The sequence below is a fragment of the Pleurodeles waltl genome, chromosome 8, assembly GCF_031143425.1.
Source record: "Pleurodeles waltl isolate 20211129_DDA chromosome 8, aPleWal1.hap1.20221129, whole genome shotgun sequence".
In the NCBI taxonomy this organism is placed as follows: domain Eukaryota; kingdom Metazoa; phylum Chordata; class Amphibia; order Caudata; family Salamandridae; genus Pleurodeles; species Pleurodeles waltl.
In genome coordinates, this window is record NC_090447.1 from 657,492,884 (window position 1) to 657,511,568 (window position 18,685).

At 43.3% G+C, this 18,685-nt stretch overlaps 1 protein-coding gene across 8 annotated transcripts in view; it reads right to left on the minus strand.

Moving 5' to 3' along the window:
- DMD (dystrophin) overlaps positions 1-18,685 on the minus strand; it is a 6,960,831-nt gene that overhangs the window by 953,012 nt on the left and 5,989,134 nt on the right. For all 8 annotated transcript variants that reach the window (XM_069204753.1, XM_069204756.1, XM_069204758.1 and 5 more), the window contains one exon: positions 3,277-3,355. In XM_069204753.1, coding sequence (XP_069060854.1) covers positions 3,277-3,355 — 79 coding nt within the window. The remainder of the gene's footprint in view (positions 1-3,276; positions 3,356-18,685) is intronic.

Genomic DNA, 18,685 nt, shown 5'->3' on the forward strand with positions numbered 1-18,685 from the left:
TCTCTGAGGTTTCCATTGCAGCCCCAGCTGCTGCCACCTCACAGACAGGCTTCTGCTCTCCTGGGGCTTGAGCAGCTCAATCCCAGGAAGGCAGAACAATGAATTTCCTGAGGGAGAGGGGTGTTACACCCTCTCCCATTGGAAATAAGTGTTACAGGCATGGGAGGAGTATCCTCCCAGAGCCTCTGGAAATGCTTTGAAGGGCACAAACGGTGCCCTTCTTACATAATCCAGTCTACACCGGTGCAGGGACCCACAGTCCCTGCTATGGCGCGAAACTGGATAAAGGAAAGGGGGGGTGACCACTCCCCTGTCCATCACCTCCCCAAGGGTGGTGCCCAGAGTGTCCCTGGGTTCTGCCATCTTGTTTTCAGGATGGTCAGGGAACTCTGGGAGCATATGAGTGGCCAGTGCCAGCAGGTGACGTCAGAGAACCTCCTGATAGGTGCTTACCTGGTTAGGTGACCAATCCCCCTCTGAGGGCTATTTAGGGTCTCTCTTCTGGGTGTTTTCTCAGATTCGGTTCAGCAAGATTCCAGCAGGACTCCTCTGTAACCTCTGCTTCACCTTCTACCATCAGATCAACTGCAGAACTGTTCCAGGAACTCTACAACTGCAACAAAGTATCTAAGAAGACTACTGCAACTCTGTAACTTCAGCTCCTGCCAGCAACTGCAACAGTTTCCAGGTTGTGCCCGCTCCAGGGACTGCCTGTCTTCATCCTGCACAAGAAGGACCGAAAGAATCTCCTGTGGAGTGATGGAGTCACTTTCCTGCTTCAGCAGGCACCTCTCTGCAGCGACAGCTGTTACTCTGGGACTCTTCTCCTGTCGATGAGCGTGGTCCCTGGAACACTGTCCAAAGGTCCAGCTGTCCAAATTTGGTGGAGGTAAGGGCTTACCTCCTTGAGCCAGACAGTACCCCTGTGCACCACGAGTTTTGCAGCTCCTAGAGCTTCTGTGTGCTTCTCCAAGAACGAACTTCATGCACAGCATAGCCCAGGTCCCCAGCACTCTATCCTGCAACGCTCAGCTCCCTGAGTTGTTCTCCTGCGGCGTGGGATCCCTTTCTGTAATGCTGCAATTACTACGATTTTCAACTCCTTTGTCCTGGGACTCCTGTGGGAGCTGCCTGGTCGTCTGAAGTGCTGAGAGTCCCCTCTGTCTCCTCAGTCTGAGTTGAGACCCCCAGGTCCCTCCTGGGCTCAGGCAGCGCCTTTTCCAGCCAACCGCGACATTTCCATGAACCAAGGCTTGCTGGCGGAATCCAATGACGTAAACCGGCCTGCATCCAACGACTTGACATGAGACATCTTTTGCACCAAGCAGGAACCTGCAGCTGCATTCTTTGGTACATTTCTGACTTTTTCTTCCAACTGGAAAATCCACTTTTGCACCTGCATCCGGGTTAGCAGGGGCTCCTGTTCTTCCTGGACTCTTCATCTGTTCTTGGAATTGGTCTCCTCTCTCCACAGGTCTTCAGGTCCAAGAATGGTGTCTGGCTTAATCCTTTACCAGGACTCCTAGTGTATTTTGAGGAAACTTGCTGTACTTTACTCCTGTTTTTCTGGGCTCTGGGGTGGGGTACATTACTTACCCTTGGTGTTTTCTTACACTCCCAGCACCCCTCTACACACTACTCTTGCCTAGGTGGGAAACCGACTTTCGCATTCCACTATTTTAGTATATGGTTTGTGTTGCCCCCTAGGCCCATTCTAGCCTATCATGATTTTCACTATTTGCACTATTTCATGACTGTGTACTTACCTGATTTTAGTTACTAGTGTATATTTTATGTGTATTACTTACCTCCTAAGGGAATATTGCCTCTAAGATATGTTTTTGGGCTTGTGTCACTAAAATAAAATACCTTTATTTTTGGTAACACTGAGTATTGTCTTTCTAGTGTGTGAGTACTGTGTGACTACAGTGGTATTGCAAGAGCTCTGCATGTCTCCTAGTTCAGACTTGGTTGCTCTGCTACAGTTACCTCTAGACAGCCTGGCTTCTAGACACTGCCTACATTTCACTGATAAGGGATAACTGGACCTGGTATAAGGTGTAAGTACCTTAGGAACCCACTACAAACCAGGCCAGCCTCCTACAGTTACTATACATTTTCTGCCCTGCAGACATTTAGTCACAGCGCACTTACAGACGGCCCATTGCTCAATATCTGTATGGTCTTCACTCTGGCCCTTGTTTGCAGGTTTCTCATTTGTTAGCTCTTGTGGGTTTTCCTTTCGCATCTTGTGGTTGCCGTTCCTCCGGAGCACTGATGCATTACTTGTGTCCTTCCACTGCTCCATTTTGAGCTGCTACTTTTTTCTTTATTCAGCTAACATAAGAGTGCATATGTTTACCAATTCAAGCAGTTTCTCACCTGAATTCCTTCCCCTCCATCGTGCTCTTTTTGCTTCTGTCCTTGCTGTGTACTTCTCTTCTGCCCGTGTATGCTTATACCCTGACATCCGCATTGCTTTTTAGACCATGTGGTTCTTCCCTTATTTCCATGTTGTGTTTTCTCATGTTTGCTTTCTGACTTACCTGCACCCTCCATTTTTCTTCTCCCTGCTCCCCCCGCTCCACATCGTATCCTCTCTTGTTCCCGGTTGATCTCTCACACATCTGAATCCTATGTGTTCCTTCTCCCCATCGACAACCTCTGTCTTCCTTCACCCCTCCTGTACACTGTGTTGCTTCTCTCAAAAAGTGCCCTACAGGTTGATTCTATCCACCCATGCCCCATGTGTTGCTTCCCCTCACCTCCATGTTGCTTTCCCCCGCCCAACCTACTTTTTTTTTATTACTAAATTCTTTTACTGATTCATCTTTGCTCATAAACAATAAACTATGATGTCATTTTGTAGGAGCACAAATGATTAGTGGGTGTGCCAACAAAATAAAGGTCAGTGTTGTCACATTCTTTTTCCTTTTTTAGTCATGCTACACAGCATGGGGGATAACAGGTAGCATGGCTAGAACTGTGTTCAAAACCTAAAGCTCCCAAAGGCCAGACCTATTCTGGTTTGCCAATTTTTGTTCCATGGCGCCAATGTACATTGCTCTTTCACACGAATGTTATGTTTTCATCCAGACTCAAACCCAGGTCCTGAATCTAGTTTTGCCTATAAATGAAACTGGGTTTTTTACGTCCTCTTGATGGTAGTTGAGCACAGAGCTGCGTTTTGCTCTCACATTTTTTTCTGCAATTAAACGGATAAGAATAGCTGTGGCATTCATTCGTGTTAGGCAGTGAAAGGTAAAACGTGCTTACTCGATAGGAAGTGCTGTGATGTCGGGCCAAAGTCCCTGTGGGCCTCGTGCAACTGTCGGATGCGTTCATCAATGGACACCTGGGGGGAGAAAGGAGAAGCGTGTAAGTCTCGCGCCACAAAGGGGATGAGCAGCAGCAGCGTGAGAGCGGGAGGGAGGCGTCGTTTCATCTGGTGCTGCGCCGAGCCTGGCCCTGGAGGAGCACTGCGCGTGCACCGCATTAAAGCTTCAGCGGTTACTTTCTCCATGCAAACGCCCGAGTGTCTCATTAACCCATCATATCAAAAAAAAAAAAAAAAAAGCGCACGTTGCAGAATTGTTTGTTTCCAAGACACCTACACTTTGAACGGTTTCCTGTCACTCTTTTGTTACCTGCGCCGGCAGCGCTGTGAAATAGAACTGCAAAGCGGCGCGACTTGCAATAAACCCTTTCAGAAGGGATATTTCAAACTGTGTGGTAATTTTAATTCCCTTTCTGCATAGAGAGAAAGTGCCGGCGTCAAGCGGTGCTCTATCCCCCGCAACCCGCTTCAGTCTCTGTCACATAATGCAGCTTAAACTCCCTTTTGGAAGCCTTCAAACCAGGATGATGCTATCTTTGAAAATAATACGACCCGCTGTCTTTTGTTGTGCTGGTGTAATTACACTAATTCCAAGCCAGGGATTGGAATCTCATGATCTCTCCAGCCCACTGCCGTGTAGCTCTAGAGGGCAAAAGCCAGTATGCGGATTTTAAACAAGGAAAATGGGGGCTGTTGCCTACAAAAACTAACTGCCTCTGGGAAAATGATGCCTTCATTGTAGTACATTATGTGTCACGGTGTGACATTTACGCCACTAAGCGGCAGTGTGGTCACCCTGTGGTGATGTAGGAAAAAATGTGTAAACGGAGCATGGACTGTCTTTCGGCACACATGTTGGAGATTACATGTTTTCCTGGAGGCCATTCTAGATTCCGTCTCCTCTATCCAAAAAATTAAGTATTTTAAACGACCACTCACAAAAGAAGCTTAACCACTAGCCTACCTACGAAATGTAAACTCATGGTCATGTAAACCTTGTGACCTTGGAACATGCGTATTTGACCAGATGATTATCAGATGTTTTCTCATATCTGTTCTGAAGTACTGATGTGAACTGAAAATGTATGTATTTTTGGTAATGCATTAATGTGATGGGACTGCTGCGAATATTGCCTGCCTGTCCTTTGCTATGATTCAATTTGCTTGTTTGGCGCCAGCTGGGGCTTTTCGATATATTGCTAATGCCAAGTTTTTTTTTTTATTGTTAGCCATGCCATGTTAACACATGTGAGTTAAAAACAAACACTTAGCGTCCCAAATTTGTTAGAAAGATGTAATAAGAAAATAAATAAAAACGAAAATCCTCTGGAACAGAAAGACAAACGTGCAAAGTGTATACTAACATGTAAAAAGATACAGAAGTAAACAGTGTGACATCTGCACTTAAGGTCTTTGCAAAATCACTTCAGACCTGATTTAGACTTTGACGGACAGCGTGCAGGTGCCCAAGGCAGAGTACTTTAATCCCGCCATGGCGGGGGTATTCTGCCCACCAAAGTTTGAGATGTCTGCCAGCCCAGCAGACATTGTTTTGCATTTCCAGGCCCCGACATCACAGCAGTCCTGTAAACGCAATGAAAGTTTGACAGATTGCTCCGTCAACATGATGGGGCCATCTGGCTAACTTTCAATGTTCTTTTTATTATTTTTTTTTTTTTAAATAGGATTTTGTTTTTTGAAGATAAAAAAAGACAGTGACCCCCTCACCATGGGACTTTCCTTTCATGGCATGGGGGTTATTGTGCAGTTTTAACTGCCCTTTACTGCCAGGTTTTACTTTGCGGTGGCAGACAGTGAACACTTGCCATTTGTTTGCCCACTCTAAAAAGAGTCCTGTCAGGCTGTCGGTATATTTTGGTGTGGGAGACAGAGTGGTCTCTGTCATCAACATACTGAAGGGTCCACCCAACTCAAAATGAAGGGGGCCGACTTTCAGTTTTGTGGGGAGAGTACCCCGTCACCTTTGCAACAGAGTACCCTCTCCGCCAAACTCTAAATCGGGGCCCATGTCAATTGCCCTCTAAAACCACTTCTTGGCAGCATTTAAATGCCATGCCTACATCAATTTCCTAAACCATATGTTCTAAGGCTCATTGTACTCTTCTCCTAAGTACACAAAACATTTGAGGATTTGAGTGAGAGTCTCATACAAACTCAAGCTCTAGATTAAATTTACACATACATTCCTCCTCACCTCCCTCACCCATGCCAAGCTGATCTCGACACCATTCATCCCCAGACTAATGCTGAGCCTCTCCTGAATCAGAGGAGCCTGACAGGCAGCTGTAACGCCAGATAGCACTCTGGTGAGCCACCGTCAGAGACAGGACTGTAGTAACTATTCAATATTTTGCTTCGCACTGATTATACACCAGTCCTCGTTGCCCAAAATACAATATTTCTCTTCATGCTTAGTTTAAAGCTTAATCTTGAAAACATATTAATTACAAATGTATGGTTCTAGCCTGATTTTATTCAACTATAAATTAGGCATCACTACTGCATTAATAAGTACATGCTAGCAGATGTCTTCTAATATTTAAAATCCCAAATTTTAGGATGAGCTGCACTGTCAACTATCATTCAAGAAGTACACCTTCCTATGCATTTTTTCAAATTTTCTCTTGCTTTTAATTACAAATTGTTACTCTTCAGAATGGCTTCCTTGTAAAAGATAACCATTTTCATTATTAACGCATGCCTAATCCCATGCAATCCAAAACGCTTTATGAAGGTAAGCGAGGATAACATTTGGTTTGGCAGACAAATCAGGTGTATATATAAGGGCTGTGTACACTATTACTTATTCTGCAACAGGGCTGATTACATTAGCAACTTATATGCAAATTGGCCGAAAATGGTATATCATTGTGGTACAACTCATTCAAAGAAACACTGAAAATGAATGGCTGCAAAGGTCCGAGATAATTATTTATGAATTTTCAGACTGCACAACAGCAAAGATATTCCGGGTAAATGCAATACATTTCTTTTGATATATGTACATGACCTATGAGATGTTCATGAATCCCCAAAACTGTACTGTTGGCAATAGTACAGGCGCAAATTTGGCACTCACCCAGTTACTAATTGTTTTAATTGGGCTTGTTAAGCTAAACCTAAAAAAACGGACCCTGTTATATCAGTGCCAGGGAGCGCAACTATCTGCAGATATATTTATGTATATAATCACCCGGCAAAGCAGAGCAGAAGAGACAGATTCTTTTTCAGTTTTTTATAGCTCAGAGATTGGGGGATTGTATGCAGTGTAAATTGGGAGACAGAAAGAGCACACTCTTGGGAACCCAGCAGCGAAACATAATTACATTTAAATTCATTTCATAAGAAAAGTGTGAGACGGGTCCTTGGCGCTCGAATAAATCAATTAAGTCTGCCTGTCCTGTTACATATTAGACTTGAGAACGGGTTGGAGCTGTCTTTCACCTCAGAAGTTTTGGTATAAAACCTGCAGAGGTTATTGCAATTGGAAACTTCTTTGAGTGACCATGATCTGTCCCTTTATATCACCTTTATGCTATCTCTGAAAAACCATACATACTTGGGCATAGTTTAATGCATAACCAATTCAGTTTAACTAAAGGAACACGACTGGAAGGATAGGCATTTAATGTACTAGGCCGGCAATTCCATTTTGCATGTCCCTTCTAAGTTATATGGTGCCAGCATTAGCTTCACTCTTTTCACTCCCATTAACAAAATACGATAAAGTGCACATTCTGAACAGCTGACATGCATGTAGAACCAGCAGTCCTTAAGACATTTTATAAATAATATGCGCCTCTTGTGAATCTATCCTGCAAGAGAAACAAAGGAAAGGACAAAACGATGCTAGAACAAGTCGGAAATTAATAGCTGCACTCCATAACCCTTCTTTGCCAACTCTGTTTTTAATTGTCAGAAGTACTAAAAACAAAAACAGCACGTGGCCTACAGAATTACTCCTCTAGCATGCGACACCACACATTTTCTTATAAGTACACACATTTTTCTACTGTTTCTAATCTAAAAAGAGAACACATTGTGCCTCAAGCCCTAGCATCTAACAGACAATGATGGTGAAGAATATTTCTAAAGTGTGGCAAATACCATATCGGGTGTCCTGGGTTTTAAAGAAGAGAGCTAGCAGAACATTAGAACCGACTGAACAGCCAAGTTTTCAAACCTCTAGGGAAGATCTAATGGTTGGACTCCGTTTTAGGAGATATAGGCAGGATATTCATCACATCTGGTGGGGCATCTCACAAGGATCTTCTGCCTTTCCTCATACTTCTTATTCTTGGGAACGAAAATAGACAGGGCGCCTCAGATCTTAAGGCTCTGTTTGAAACATACACCATAAGTTTTTTCAGAGATACTAATAGGGCCAGTTTTAAATACCTCTATGAGCTAGGTAAGCTGTTTTAAGCAAATTCTCTGTTTTTTAGGAAACTAATGCAGTTCTTTGAGAGCTGCTGATGCAGAGTCAAACTTTCTTCTATTAGAGATTAACTCATCAGCCCAGTTCTGTACCTGTTGTAGTCTGGGTTAAGCCTTTTTAAGAAAGACCTAGATATAGTGCATTACAGTAGTCCAGCTAAACAGAATTAAGACTGGCACTTCTTGGACATGCATCTTCTTATGAAGAAATTGTTAAACCTTTCATAACAGTCCGAGCTGGAGAAAGCAGGCAGCAGAAACCTTGTTTAATTGCTTGTCCAGATTTAGTTCTGCGTCAGTGATTGTCAAGATGGCGACCAGATCGGACGCTCCTTGAGTGAGCTGCATGTCTGACCTTTAAAACCCGCCGACATCCTGGCCAGCATTCGCCAACTGCAGTCGCCGCACGCTTGTAAACCCACTGATTACCAAGAAACTGCCAGCGAAGTAAGGGGAAGATGAAGACAAACACAGAGGACCTCCACAATTGCACTGCGGCCTAGGCCAGGCCGCGGCTGGTGTGAGAAGAGGTTTATGCAGCGCTGTTGGACCCAGAGTCTGATGCTTTAGCCACCCTCCCATGGCTGCGAGGGACCTGTGGTGAGTCCCACACTTCACCAGGGAGAAGCACCTGTCCAGTGTCGCCCGACTGCGGGAATTCTCCTCCTCCTGATGTTGAGTGATGACACCCAGTGGTGCCAAGGAAGGGCCTGTGGCCCCCATGTTGCCCGGATCAGTGGTGAGGTTTCTCCTGAGGCACCTGAGGGCACCGCAGGCATGGAGAAATTGCGGTCTGAAGAGTGGAAGGGTAGTAGACGGACCGGGAGGAGAGGCCAACGCCAGATGCAAAGAGGGCACAGGACCATGTGGTGAGAAAGGACTACAAAAGGACACACAGATGCCTTGTCCGACTCAGAGGGGGCCGGTCCGTAGATGTAAAGAAGAGTAGAAAAGAAGTTGTGGAAGAAAACTCCGCACACGGCGTCATGGGGGACAAGCTGGACACCAGAACTGAAGCCCCCCACACTTGGCAGTAGCCATTGCTGTTGATAAGGGTGGCCAGGAGGCTGCACCTTCGGACGACATGACACTGGGAATTGTGGTGACTCTATAGCAATGAAACTGGTATTTTCTTCTGGGCTGGACAATCAAGAACCAGAAAGAGGAGTTCTTCAGCCCTCTTCAGCCCTCAACCCGACACCACCTTCTCCTTTTTTCATGGGGTGGCTCTGAAACTTTGACCAGGACTCCAGACCGCGAAAACAGGGCTGAAACATCTCAGTTTCTTACACATGCTATTGTTCTAATTGTGAAGGGTTGTACATGACAAAATGGTGGGTGGGCTACAGGCCTTTCAGACTCTCTTCAGGCATGATTTGGCACAGTTGCCATGTTTTAATGCTGGGGTAGAAATTAGGAAGAGGCGCAGTCACTCAGGCAAGTTAGTAAAGGTCTTCATGCAGGTTCAGAGGCATTAACACAAACAGTTCCCCATGGCACAGGGTGGACAGATAGATGACTCTAAATATATTGGCATGGAACATCAATGCCTTAGCAACAAAATCAAGAGGGGTCTAAACGAGTACAGCCATATGTAGTCCTTCTTCAAGAACCCACCTCCAAGCTATCCAGTGTAAAATCCTGGGGAGAGGGACATATACAACACTAGCGCATGCAGGATTCACTAGAGGAGCAAGAGGTGTGGCCATATTGATCAGGAAAAGCCTCCCTTTTAAATTGCCAAGGACTTGGGTTGGCCCTCAGGGAAGATACGTTGGGGTGCAGGGCCACTGGGGCTGTACTGAAATGACCCTACTGAGTGTCTATGCACCCCCATGCTCCAACCTCCACGCTGGCCAAAAGTTCTGACATCCTACTAGATTCTACCTCTGCATTGCTCATCATAGTTGAAGACTTTAATCATGTGATGAATATGGGAATGGATTGCTCTGGGGTGTCTTTGAGTGCCTCCCAAAAGACGGCATTAACTCAACTCACTGAAACGGTGGGCCTGCAGATCTATGGCACTGTATGTACTCAGACACACGGAAATACTCATACTTCTTTGGAGCTCATAGGATATACTTGAGGCTTGATTAAATCTTTGTGTCACGCAGCGAGGTGGGGGAGGTAACACAAGCAGAAAATAGCAAGAGGATTTTCAGATCATTCACATCTCCTGGTGCAGGTGGGGAAATTGAGGGTGAGACAGACCCAAGGATGGAAGCTGAATAGATGGGACCAGAAAGATAGAAAAGTAGCCAGGGGGCATCAGGTGGACATAGAGATCTACTTTGCAGACAACACAGACTCGGTAGAGTCCAAAATCATAGTAAGGGAAGCATTCAAGATAGTGCTTAAAGATCGGGCCCAAAACCGGATAGCTCAGAAAAAAAGACCCAAGATTAGAGAGGTGGAAGATTTAGAAGCTCGAATCCTACAACTAGAGGGTGCACCTGAGCCGTGGTCCCTCCTTTTGGTCCATAGACAAATAGTGTCCCGAAAGGCGGAATATATATATCTGGCGCAGGAAGCGACCAAAAAACAAATGCTGGCAACACGCCACCATCCCTTCGAGACGGGAGACAAAGCTGGACGGTTGCTGGCATGGTTGAGTAGAAGGGAGCATGAGGCCCACTGGGTAAACCGCATAACAGGCCCCAAGGGGGAAATTTATGACACAGATGACCGCATAGTCGAAGAGTTTGCCCATCACTTTGGGGATTTTTACAAGGCTCAGCCACTTCATGAGTCAGATGCACTAAGACAATATCTGGTGGATATTCCAACTTCAATACTGGATGTGGAAGACAGGAACCTCCTAGAGGATGATCTAACGCTAGCAGAGGTACGGACCACCAATATGAAATTACGGCCAAGGCAGTCACCAGGGCCCAACAGCATCCCAGCTAAATTCTATAATCGCTGCACAAAGCTCCTTGGGCCTCACCTACTGAGCATGTTTCATGAGGCACGAAGGAGGGGAACTCCCCGCAGATCTCTGGAGGGCCACCATTATTGTCCTTCTCAAGGAAGGGAAGTCTAGAGACAGATGCGATTCCTATCATCCTATCTCCTTCCTAAATATAGAAACTAAACTGTTGGCTACCATCCTCACAACCAGAGTACTACAAGTCATCACCCCACTGATCCATTGGGATCAATTGGGCTTTGATTTATGCCTGGCAGATCGACAAGCCTTTACTGCGGTACACATACAACTGGCTTAATATAGTACAGTCACGCCCCACACCAAACGTCTTTTTATCCTTGGATGCTGACAAAGTGTTTGCCGCGGGGCACTGGCCCTTCCTAAAACAGACCTTAAGGAAATTTGGGTTTGGCCCTCCGTTCCAGAAGTGTGTGGTGGTCCTATATCAGAACCCGGGGCCTGCAGTGAGGGTCAACAGGAAGATGGCACCCAAATTCCCGATCTGCAGGGGAACCAGAAGGGGTTGCCCCTTGCAACCCCCTCCTGTTTTCTCTGATGCTGGAATCCCTGGCGTGCAAGATACATCATCATTCAGGAGTTGGAGGGTTCCACATGGTGGCCGGGGATGAGTCGGTACAGAAAATGTCACAATATGACGACTATATCCTTCTATACATAACTGAGCCAACGGGCTCTATCCCAGAGCTCTTTCAAATCCTGGGTGAATATGGTGCCCATATAAGATCAGCTGGGATAAGTCTGTGTTGTACACCCCCCTGAAGACCCTTGAACCTCTACCACTGTTCTCTGGGCTCAAGCAATCAGAGGAGGGGGTTGTGATAGTTATGACACTGCAAGCAGGACTGTGCTTCCGCAGGAAAGTCGGTCGAGTATTGCTTGATTTTCAGGCTGATGACCTCAGATGGGGAGGCTTGCCTCTCACTCTGATGGGGCAAGCGACAATATTTAAAATGAGCACATTGCCCAAACATCTATACGTTCTCCAAAATACATACTATCTGGTCCCACCAACAACATTTACCACGATTAATAGAGAATTGCCGACATTACTGTGGGATGGGAAACATACATGTAACTCACTAAAAACACTACAACTTAACTTATACAAAGGGGGCCTGGCCATACCAAATATAGAAAGCTACTATTTGGCAGCACACCTGATTAATATCAACAACTGGAAATACGCCCCACACGACCGCCCAACATTCCAGCTCGAACCAACCCTGGTAGCGCACAGAACACACCAACAGGTATTGGGGGGGGGAGGGGACTCAGTTGCTCCCGCCTGCAACACAGGTGGCATTAAGAGAATGGGCCAGGCCAACAAAGACACTTGGACGGTCCCATAAAATAACTCAAGAAGCACCCCTCTGGAAGGGAAAATGGCTGAAAGGAATCATGAAACTGACAGACTTTGGACCGTTGGACACTGTAGGTATCTCCAAGATGGGTGAGATCAGGGACGTTATGCCCTTCTCCCAGATGCAAGAGGTTACAGCCATCCCAGTTTCAGTACTATGCTCAACTTTGACATGCATGGAGGGCAGGGGGATTGGAAGAGGTTGATATACCAGAATATGTCCCCCTAGAGAGCCGTTTCCTGATGAACGAGCTAGATAGGGGTGTTATTTCAGCTACATACAGAACCAAAAACAATGTCGGACACTTTAGGCTCACCGAGAGAGAGATGGCAAAGAGATGTGGGCAAGTTAGAAGATCTGGACTGAAAAGCAGCATTAATGCACCCCGAGAGGTAGCCATTAAGGCTCGCCTGAACCTGATACAATTTAAAATACTACATAAAGTGTATTTTGATCGGCGCAGACTGCATACAATGGGATGCGCACCTTCGCCTGCTTGCCTTCACTGTACAGATGCCATAGGGTCCTTTGTGCACACAATATGGGAATGCCCAAAAGTCCAGACTTACTGGAACAAGATAATTCAGGAACTCTCAGCTATACTGGAGGTGTCGCTCCAGCCAGATCCACGATTTGTGATACTAGGGATCCCCAATTATGTTAATCTTCGGCAACACTAAACAGCAGTATCAATGCACATTCCCATAGTATTCCTAAATGTGTATTATGGTTGATGGTGCTCATACACTAAAACACATCGTTGCCATGATGTGCTTCCCGGATTTTCTAAAGAGAACCGGTAACAAATAATCAAATGTTTTTTTTTAGCGGAGCACACCAATTATTCTTGAAGAACAGATCGTAAAAAGCCAATAGTGGCTATACAGCTGATGATAGAAAATCCAAAATGTATTTATACTCCTATATTGTCATTAGCCTCAATGATGTAGGTTCTCTTGATATCGTACAATGACAACATTTATTTCAAAAAATATATAGAAACTTATTTCTTATTGACAATAATACAAAAATATATAGAAACATATTTCTTATTGACAATAATACATGACGTACAATACAAAACATCAACTAATATAATGAAAATCCACTGTTACTTGGCTAATGCAAAAATAAACGTTCAGTCAGTGGGACTGGATGGTGTATGTTGAGCCCACAAGTAGCATCAGCCTTATTGACAAAAATGTATAACATATAATAGAAGTCATAACATAACACAAACTGATACAGTAAGAATCCACTGTCGAATGACTGTCACAAAAGTAAACTTTAGGTCAGTGGGACTGGATGGTGTATGTTGAGCCCACATGTAGCATCAGCCGACACGTGTTTCGTCCAAAACTGGACTTCTTCAAGGCTTAATATCTCACTAGTTCTTGAATCACCAAATGATAGCCAAACCTCTTAGTAATATTAGCACATAAGCTCATTGATTGTGCAAAATACCAAAACCAACTTCCATTTCTACTGGTAATATTGCTTCAATTCACCAACTTTAAGCTAGTCCTGTAACATAGTAGCGTCTCGAATGCTGTCAATCCGAGTTGCGTTCTACTTCATTATAATAACACCTTTTAATCTCCCCCGCTTCAAGCTTGTTTGTGCATGCTGGGCTTGTAATGGCCAAGGGCGATGTGGCTAAATATTGGGGTGTGCCAAAAGTACCTTTCATGCAGGAATGGAGATGGGGGATGGACCTTTACAAAAGTGACTTATCAGAGCAGAGGCTGCCCCGTAAATTTGGGAAACTCTGTGGATGGTAGAGGACATGTTACGGACTAGGGTCACTGGGGGAAAGCCCAGGGGCTGAGAAGGGTATGGTAAACAGCCAGATTGAATGATCATGCATATTGTACTGCTAAATGTGTATTATATTGAATCCAATCTATTGCCTGGTAGACAATTTCAAGTTTTGTATTTCGGATCCCTGTGTATAACAACTTCAGTGCAGGCGGCTTATGACTGCAATGCCTTCCATGGTTTATGTGTTGAAAAAAATAGAAATACTTAAAAAAAATGTTCTGCGTAAGTGATAACACTTAAGTTTTTCCCTCAGTGGCTGGTATGGGAGTTTTTCCAAGCTCATTCGGCCACCAGTTAGGAGAATGTGTAAGTGCTAGTGAACCAAAACAAATGAGTTTGATTTTATTTCATTCAATTCAGAGCATATTTACATATTTATTCCAATACGCCCTGCATGCAATCATGAAAGTTACTGGTAGTTTTGGACAGTTCTGCTGTTGACTGCCCCACTGGGTGTAATCTGTATACAACATCATAGAACAAACACAATTCTTGATTAGGGAGGGCAAAGGAGAGACATAAAGGCTAAACAGTGCTGGATTGAATTTCGATCCCCGAGGGTCGCCACAGGACAACCTTCTGTCTAGAAATACTTTAAAGCAACCCCCTACTGTTTCATTCATCTGTTGCCTATCGAATCCATATGCAAGAAAACCATATGACTCTTATACTCCATTTCCTGTAGGTTTTAGTTACCCAAGCATAGATTGATCTTACACAAATATGCCAGTTGTCCTCCACGCTGAGCCCTACATCTTGGAAAACATTCAAAAGGGCAGCATTGGGATCCTTATCGATCATTCCTTACTCTCTTGAACACAGTGCCATCACATTAAATGCCACATTTAAGCATCATATCATTGTTCTCTACTGCCACGTGGTCTCACAGACATCTTATATGAAAATATTGACTCAATCATTGACGTTGATTTGATGTTGACTTGAAGAAGTACTGCCAGGCCAGTCTACTTAACAAGCATCTTTTCCAAAAAACATGACCTGCTCAGTCAATCACAGAGCAATTTTTTAAATAATTGAATCTCATCATTATTTCACCTTGCTAACTCACATAACATCATAAAGCCTCTGGGTAAGAATGCACTATATAAATGAAATCAATCACCAACATCTCATTGTCTGACAACATCCTACCACCTCTCAACCACACATCAAAAGTTTATTTTCCAGTTGCAAAATTCCAATGACACAATTCCTGCACCTGTGTGCCAAATTCACAGTGGCCTGACTCCCAGAACTGTCAGCCCACAAATCCCCATTAAAGACATTAAGAATATGTACCCATATAAACAATTTGCGGAGATAGTGGCTGTATCCCATACAAAACTATTTTGAAATCTAACAGCTGGCTTTCAGAGGACGTATTGGTTGTAGTATGGCATATCAAGTACAGAATATTGTTATCTTAATATCATAGCCAAAATATCGAGGACGCACATATCCAAATGTAAGTGCATAAAAGTAAGTCTAGATTTTATATTATTAACGCCACATCAACATACCTTGAAGACATATATAGTCAGGGTACACATGTGTGGAGTTAGGTAAGAAAAACTATGTATACATACCCATCAACATGTTTGTCCTTGATATTATGGCTATGATATTACGGTAGAATTATATTCTTGACTCGATATCCAGGACCCACAAAATAGTTATTACTAACTGGATGCCACCAAATCAGAGTATGACCTAAACCAAATCTCCACTCTCAAACCACACCTTTAGAAACTACACCACAATCCTCTTTCTACTCACTCCTGTACATACCACCAACAAACCTGCTGTGTCAAATGTTATTAGGCAAGAGTTTTATTGTAAACTTACCGATTATTGGCCTACATGTCACTCACTGAGTTTACTGCTTTCCCTATAACTACACACTTGTGTAATTCTATCTCACAAGTGTTAGTTGGCACCAACAACTAGTGACCATTTTTGTATATGATAGTGCATACTTAGCTTACCTTCTTCTGTGAGTACTTTGAAACCACTCTACACCAGTAACCTCCACACATTTTGTGCACAAGTGCTTATTGCACTTACCTTTTCCTCACAAGTGACTTCATACATTGCTACATAGCTGTGATAATACTCTTCTTCTGATATTTTTATGTCTATGCTCTCATTCTGTACTGCACCTTAGGATTTGAGTAACCTTCATACATATAAACAGTCATTAAACAACGATAAAGAGATATATAGGTTACTTTGTACTTTCAAGGATTGATTAGAATTGCTAACCACTAGTGTCTAAAGGAAGCCTTGGAAACAAACAATTACGAAATAAAGGTATTCTGCTATGTGTCACTCAGACTGGGTCAGGTGTAGTAACTGCCTGCATTTACAAAATATGAGTCATGGTAACATCCGCAAAGTATCAACCAAGATTTTAATTAGACCTCTCATTGAAGCCTGTAGGTGAGTTGTTGTTATAATTGGTTTAATTTCTGATACCCAGTAGAACTATAAAGAAGACTTTGGTACCTTCGATCTGTGTATGCTCCTAAGCCAAAAATTACTAACATACTTCATTTAATTTTTTTTTTTAAACTTCATCTTCTTTCTGTCCACTTGAGCATGACTTTACACTTTCTCTAATATGATATAATGTAGTAAGATTTTGCTGAAATATAAAACAAGCAAGCATAACATTACATAAAGAATAATTAGATACAGTGTTCTAAAATACATTGTAACTTTATTTCTATAAACAGAGATTACTAATTTCCTTTTAGACCTCACAAGGGTTTAAGTGGGACGAAAAAAGTGTAGGAGTCTGTAAAGGGGTATGGGCTATGTAAATAAGTGCATGGCTTAACATGTAAACCAAAAGTCTCTGATTGTCATTTAAAAAAAAACACATTTTTTTTTAAGTTTCCAAACACATTAGCAACTTTCAAGCACTGTACATGCCATAGTTGGTAAACCCAGTATGAATTAAATGAAAAGAAGCATCAGATTGTTGGCTATGTCCTGATAGTAGTTGAAATAATAGTTCAGATCAGTAATTAATGAGTCCTTAGAGTTTGCAGCAATGAATTCTTTCTGCGTGGAGAAGCAACCATACAGTGGGAAAGGGGTCATCTTTCATTATAAATCAAACAGGGAGAAACTGGGGATAGGGATGGCAGGACATGGTAGTTATTGATGGAGGAAAGAGGAGAGAGGAGAATATCGCATTGAGGAGGTCTTATAGGGAGAACCCACAGCAAACTAGTTTGTGAGTGAGGTGAGTGTCAAAGGTTTTCACTTAATGAGTTTGGAGTGCTGTAGCCACATGCTTATCTAGGTAGGTCATCGTTTTTTGTATACTACGTAAATTCCATCAGCGGAGTCGCCCAGTGGGTGGATGTGGAATGCTTGCACAAGTGGCAAACCTCCTCATAATGAAAGGTGTTTTCCTCTGCCATTGCCTATTTACGCACTGCACCATACCAGGCTTTCAGAGGAGGGGCTGTCGGGCAGTGCCAATGTAGGGTGAGGATTTGTTTCGCATGGAGAAGTGCCAGAGAGGCAAAACAAGTGCTCACCTTGTAGTGTTTGAGAGGCTTAAAGATACCTACGGACCATACTTCTCAGGGTTCGATATCAGGCAGTTCTGTGGCTACTTGTCGGACATCATGGACCATCATCCAATAGAATTGCAGATTCGGGCAGGACCATAACATAAGTTGTAAGTCTGCATCTGGGGCGTGACTAAAATTCTTGGATTCTGATAGTGTGTCATGCAACTGGTATTTTGGTTCCTATCTGAGTTTTCTGTTATTGCATCCAGATATATAACACAGCAACACCTAAAAGCAGCCAGGTCTCTTGGCTTTGTCAATGGTTGTTAGTTGTTTGAGATAAATGAGTTACAACAATGATCTTGTTGTAAATATCCTTGAAAATGTTTAAATTTTGAAATTGTGGGACTGCCAACTAAACATTACTGAGGCCTGTGGAAGCGGTAGTGTTCTTCAGAGTGTCTCAATCACTCCAGTTATGCTCAATCGATGTTAGAAATGTATGCCATTTTTCTCTCTACATCTCGTCCACCTGCCTATCTTACATCTAATCTCTCTCCTCTTCAGCACCCTCTTTTTACTCTCTCTTGAATGAACTTCCTCACATCTCTTATACTTCACCATCTCCCAAAACACTCAAAACACACACTCATCTATAAATACTGTATTTTCTTTTACTTTTGCCTTGTCAATATTGTGAGAACTGGGCACCTCCTACATACACATTTGCGTAGAATCACAATTACAACTAGAATATGTGACCCTTGCAAAGAGGCCAAGGATTTCATGACAATATTATCTCAATTCATTTTTGACCCACCTTGAGAACCTCTCACTGCCTTCAGTCTCAAATTCAGAGCTCTCTATTGTGGCCAGTTGTAAACTCCTAGAGGTGACTCAGTTCAAAGTATGCACTTGGAGCAGTGCAAATTTAGACTCCATCCATCCTTTACACGTCATCATTGTGCATAATATGCATTTACATCTGACATTATATTTACTGTGTGTCTTAATATCATTAGCATGGATGGATATTTAAATGCACCAATGAAATGTACCCACTGAAAGACTGAGGCTTTATTAACATGCGCACTAATGTTCATTTAAAATGCTTACCTGAATTCATTATTTACATTTTATATTCACAAAATATGTTGTATTCGTAGAAGTAAACATGTATTCCTTATTCGTGTTTAGCATGTATTCTGACAAGTGTATATGTGTGCAT